At 41.9% G+C, this 6,000-nt stretch overlaps 1 protein-coding gene across 2 annotated transcripts in view; it reads right to left on the reverse strand.

The window, feature by feature from the left end:
* bcl11ba (BCL11 transcription factor B a) overlaps positions 1 to 5,472 on the reverse strand; it is a 52,748-nt gene extending 47,276 nt beyond the window's left edge. For both annotated transcript variants that reach the window (XM_072457143.1, XM_072457142.1), the window contains exon 1: positions 4,958 to 5,472. In XM_072457143.1, the coding sequence (XP_072313244.1) occupies positions 4,958 to 5,213 (256 nt within the window). In that variant the 5' untranslated portion in view covers positions 5,214 to 5,472. The remainder of the gene's footprint in view (positions 1 to 4,957) is intronic.
* Positions 5,473 to 6,000: the final 528 nt, after the last annotated feature.

Below are 6,000 nucleotides of genomic sequence, written 5' to 3' on the forward strand. Positions count from 1 at the left end.
TATTGTGGTAGATGTAGTAGTAGATGTAGTAGTTTTAGTTGTAGTAGTTGTAATAATTGTAGTAGTGGCGTTGTTTAAGTCTTTTGTCTTTACAATAGACATCAATAACAAATCTAAATGCTAAACGCTAAATGCTAAATGCTAATCCTTAAAACATCTTTCTTTTGTTAAAGTTAATTGTCGTACTTCAGTGTGTTTTCTGCAACTATTCCACATTTGTTTATTGTGAACTGCAAGAAAAGAACTGTACTTTTTGAAAAAGCGCCATTTTGATTCTTTAAACTGCTTTTAATTCAAAATGTTTAGAAATGCGTTTTCGTATGTTTTTCAATTCAAGATCTTTTGACTAAAGTTGACTTTCCGATCTTGAACTTAACTTATTGATAATTTAGCCTGAAATCAGACAAAAATAAAATAAAATTGGCAAAAGCAAGTAGTGTTCATTTCCCGCCTTATTTCAAGTACAGGAGCATTTTATTTGATTATTTTAACTAAAACAAGACATTTTATCCTTGTTTCGTTAGCAACTGTATTTGAAAAAAGTCAAAATATATCCAAAAAACAGATAAATACTACTTATTTCAAGCACTTATTAACCTTTTTTTCTTATACCAAATGGAGATGTGTACTGTATGTGTTGGTTGCATGTAAAATATCGCCAATCCTCTATTTTATTAGTCGTAAATTCGAAGGTTTAGACAGATTTGGTGCTTTTTCGTCCCGTTTTTAATCCGCCCTTAAAACCGTCGTCGTCCCTCCGTGTTAATAAAGCGATCGCCCGGACATATTTCAAAAGTGTAAAGCGCCGGGGCTAATTTTCAAACATAAAAACGTTATTGCGGCTATATAGTTTACAGTTGCCATAGTGCACGTCCAATTGAACCGCTAATATGTTTTGGCTTTTAATGGGAAAATTATTGCGCGGCTCTGTTATGAAGAAATATTGTGCAATTACCGCCGTCGCCGCGCCGCCAGAGGAATCCGCCAGAGGATTACACTCGGAAATATTGCCGGCGTTTCCGACGAGGACGTACATACCTGCTAATAAATATGAAATATGCTACGCTAATAACAATGGCAATCAATTAGCGCTTCTCCTCGGCGACGGCGTTGCGCGGGATAGAGACGCGCGTTAGCCGAACACAGGGCCAACGCTCCAAAGTGAAAGGTAAAAAACAGAAAAGAAAAACATAACTTTGATGTTTTATCTTTGAAAATATGTTTACTGCTGAAATATGTAATGGAAAACGACTTTGGAGAACGATCTATAGATGTTTGGTTTGACTTTTTCTCGTGTTTTTCTAATTATGAAGTCGTTTTGTGGTATCATAGTTTAGTTTATCATAGTTTTAGTTGCAGGTTGTGAAGAAATTTTGCAAATTATGGGAAGTAGAGACGAGTTCTGTGACAGATTACCTCCACCTCTGTGATGTCATCAAAAAGCGCCATTCCACCAAAGATAAGGAGAAGATGTGCGCGCAACCTACACCTTTTTATGACCGTTTAAACAATAATTTAACCAAATAAACCTGTTGTCAGGTGTAATCATTTGTCAGATCATAACTATATTGTTTACAGTCTGGTTGCTAAGAAACGGTTGTGGAATTACGTCTACCTATGTCATATTTCATCCATCCATCCATCCATCCATCTTCTGCCGCTTTATCCGGGGCCGGGTCGCGGGGGCAGCAGTCTGAGCAGGGACTCCCAGACTTCCTCTCCCCAGACACTTCCTCTAACTCCTCCGGGGGGATCCCGAGGCGTTCCCAGGCCAGCCGAGAGACATAGTCTCTCCAGCGTGTCCTGGGTCTTCCCCGGACACGCTGTCATATTTCACATCACATCAAACCAGGAAGTAACATTATAAACGTGAAATTGGCGAAAAAAGGGCAAAATATTGGGTAAAATCTTAAATATAATCATATTCTCTTAGTCAAATGTGTCATATGAACTTTAAGTAGTAGTAGTAGTAGTAGTAGTAGTAGTAGTGGTAGTAGTAGTAGTAGTAGTAGTAGTAGTAGTAGTAGTAGTAGTAGTAGTAGTGTGTTATGAAGGCTAATTATCAGTATTTTTGCTTCTGTTGTTCTAACTTAAAGGCGCTGTACCACATTTTTGCCGTCTTCAAATTGTGATAATTTCAAACTCATCACATAAACTCCTCACTTACACAATAATTATTCCCCGCGATGAGTTTGTACGAGCTTTTCACAACTCCCTGAGCCAGTTTTGCCGTCACGCTAAAGCTAACAAACATTAGCACGCTAACGGCACGCTTCCTGTTTTGCAGAGAGTAAAACGCGTTATAATTAGAGCGCACGATGGTCTCATTTTCACCCAAATAGACGCTTTTACATAATATATATATGTAAAAAATGAGCTGCAGCAACTTTAATCACTTAATGTAGTCCACGGGTTTCAGAATTATAGCTAATTAGGACGACTGCCATCGTATCACACCATTTAAACCAAAGTGTCATATCTTTCGAGTGGTAAAAAATGCATAAAAAGTTGCAGTTGCTTTCAGAGAAGCCCCGTCCCGCAATGCACCATGGGCGTTCAGCCGCTCAGCTCCTACACGCCTCACAACAAGTTCGTTTTGGCAGAAATGTAAAGGGAAATTCTTCGATATGTACGTTTAAACGATCGATCTTCGCTTGTTTATGAGCATTAAATCAAACGTTACATTCCAATTTAATCTTGTTTTGACTTGTCTTTAATCGTAAACGACCAGTAACCTGCTTTAGTTTTGATTTTCTCGCTACATTAGCATGATTTCATTGTCGCTCGGCTGGTTTTCTGTTATCGGCGACCTCCAAAACGCACCGAAACGTCTCGACCGGTTTGAGCGCGTACCACAGTCGCTCTTTAGTCCGGACGCTTTTGAAGTGCGGCTCGCCTCTCTCCGCTCGCCATGTTTTCTCAGTCCGTTTCGCCAGGTTTTTTGTGTATTTTAATGGGCTTTTTTCACCTTTTTTTATTCGCGAGCAGATGGCTAAAGCCGGGCAAGTCCTGTTTTTGCACGATTTGTTTCAACTTAACCCACTCCTCCGGGGCGTGCGCGGGGCCTTGTGTCTGCCGCGCGCTCGCCCTCTGTTCACGAACTCATCGTAACGACACCGACGGAGGATTCGCCATAAACGATCGCTCAAATACTTTTAAAGGAGATGTACTGTATACCACATGTACTGTATGTCACATGTCCTGTATATCACATGTCCAGTATATCACATGTGCTGTATTTCACATGTACTGTATGTCACATGTCCTGTATATCACATGTACTGTATATCACATGTACTGTATATCACATGTACTGTATATCACATGTGCTGTATATCACATGTCCTGTATATCACATGTCCTGTATATCACATGTCCTGTATATCACATGTCCTGTATATCACATGTCCTGTATATCACATGTCCTGTATATCACATGTACTGTATATCACATGTCCTGTATATCACATGTCCTGTATATCACATGTCCTGTATATCACATGTACTGTATATCACATGTCCTGTATATCACATGTACTGTACATCACATGTGCTGTATATCACATGTACTGTATGTCACATGTCCTGTATATCACATGTACTGTATGTCACATGTCCTGTATATCACATGTACTGTATATCACATGTACTGTATATCACATGTCCTGTATATCACATGTCCTGTATATCACATGTACTGTATATCACATGTCCTGTATATCACATGTACTGTATACCACATGTCCTGTATATCACATGGCCTGTATATCACATGTCCTGTATATCACATGTACTGTATATCACATGTCCTGTATATCACATGTCCTGTATATCACATGTACTGTATATCACATGTCCTGTATATCACATGTACTGTATATCACATGTCCTGTATATCACATGTACTGTATACCACATGTCCTGTATATCACATGGCCTGTATATCACATGTACTGTATATCACATGTCCTGTATATCACATGTACTGTATATCACATGGCCTGTATATCACATGTACTGTATATCACATGTACTGTATATCACATGTACTGTACACCATGTACAAGTTTATGAGCTCCTTCGCTCCTTTGTCATTGGTTTTGATTCACGCGCGTTTGAGTAATTCTACACTGACCTGGCAGAAAATGTCTCTTTTCACCTACCCCATTCCTGTAGACTCTAAATCGTACACTTTGGGTTAAAGATACTGCAGCTTTTCAGAAATAAAACATGTAAATGAAAATGCACTGTGGGGGATTTCCTTCTGAAGCGGGTTTTGAAAAGGAAGTTTCTACTGTAGTTTTAACCCTTTTATATCAATAATGCGATTTACAAGGAATAAAGTGTCAAATAAAGATATACTGACCTAGAAACCTAGAAAAAATATGTTTCATTTGTTTTATAGTGACAGTTTCAGACATATATATAAATACAGTGATACAAAAAGTGTGTACTTTTGTTGGTTTTCGACGACTAAAAAGTATCAGCTTCACTTATGGATCTTTCTTTTTGAATAGGACAGTGACTATCGATTATTTTAGTCGTCAGCGATTCTTTGTTTTTATTTCTTTTTTTTTATTAGTCAAACAATTATTTCCGTCGTACGTTTCAAACATCAACAAAATAAAGGTTGAAATGTGGCGAATGAAGCTTCTAGATCGAGAATATTCACTCAAAAAAATTTATTATTGATGAAAATCTGTACTTTTCTGACATATTTATGTAATAATCCTATCGTCCTTCTTATAATAAGCTGTTTTTTATCTGTTTTAGCGTCTGTGAAATCCAAATAATCATCACAAACATCAAAACAACAACTAGTAACAAGTACTCGACTCCTCTACTTCATTATTTAGCGTGTATTTAGCGTGTATTTAGCGTGTATTTAGCGCGTATGTGACGGTTGCAGCCGCCGCCTCGCGCGACGCATCACAACAGAGTGTGGGCGTGGTCCTACCTCCCAGGGCGTTCTCCTGCTTGGGACAAATCCCTTTGGGCGGCGTCCTCTCCGCCCTCTCTCCGCCCCTCGCCGTCTCCTCGTCCTCCTCCGGCGTCACCTGGATGCCAATCTCCACCGGCTCCACCACCTTCTTCAGCTCCAGCCTCTGATGGTGGTGATGGAGACTCTGCATCGTGGGACTCCCTCCTCCGCCCGCTCCGCCTCCTCCCGCTCCCGCTCCGCCTCCCGCCCCGCCTCTTCCCCGGTCGGCCATCTTGTCGTAGCAGCCGTTGCTCAGCGGCGGCGTCTGGCACTGCTTCTTCTTGTGCTCGATGAAGAGGAGGATGTCGGCGAGCGGGAAGGTGAGCTGGCACTGCCCGCAGGTCAGCAGGTCGTGGTCGTCATGGAGGCCGGGCGGGAGGGCGTGGGCCAGCGCGCCGGGGTCCAGGTGCGGCAGGTGGTGGTGGGGCAGGGACGAGAGGCCGTGGGCGGGCAGGGCCAGCGGGTGCGGGTGGTGCGGGTGGTGGGGGTGGTGCGGGTGGTGCGGGTGGTGCGGGTGGTGCGGGTGGTGCGGGAGCGAGTCAGCGAGCAGGCCGCCATCGGGGTGCTCGACCTCTGCGGGGGAGAAAGAGAGAGAAAAAAGGGTGAGGATCGTGCGACATTTATAGCATTTTTTAGCGCTATTTTGAGTTTTGCCAATGTTTTGACAATAATATTTGCGAGATATTGTGGAAATGAGACTGTAAATGTCAGACGTGATGTTCAAATATGGCACACGACGCGAATGAACTGTCAAATGAACCACAAAAGTGCAGAAATGTCACATATTACGAGTTTGTTGAGTTATTTTCAATCTGCTGCACTCACGGCCGTTATTATGATCCATTTTTGGACAACACACGAGGGTCAGACCAGACGCCCTCGCTCGTCCCATAATGCATCATAAATATGGTCACGATATCGTCACGACAAACTTGACTTGACGAGACTGAATGAAGATGTTTGTACGAGGATCTGGCAACATGAGAAAACAGATGAAGACCTCTCTCTCTCCTGGTCCC

The sequence above is a fragment of the Eucyclogobius newberryi genome, unplaced genomic scaffold (assembly GCF_026437365.1).
Source record: "Eucyclogobius newberryi isolate DKJ021-1_F unplaced genomic scaffold, fEucNew1.0.hap1 SCAF_21, whole genome shotgun sequence".
Lineage (NCBI taxonomy): Eukaryota > Metazoa > Chordata > Actinopteri > Gobiiformes > Gobiidae > Eucyclogobius > Eucyclogobius newberryi.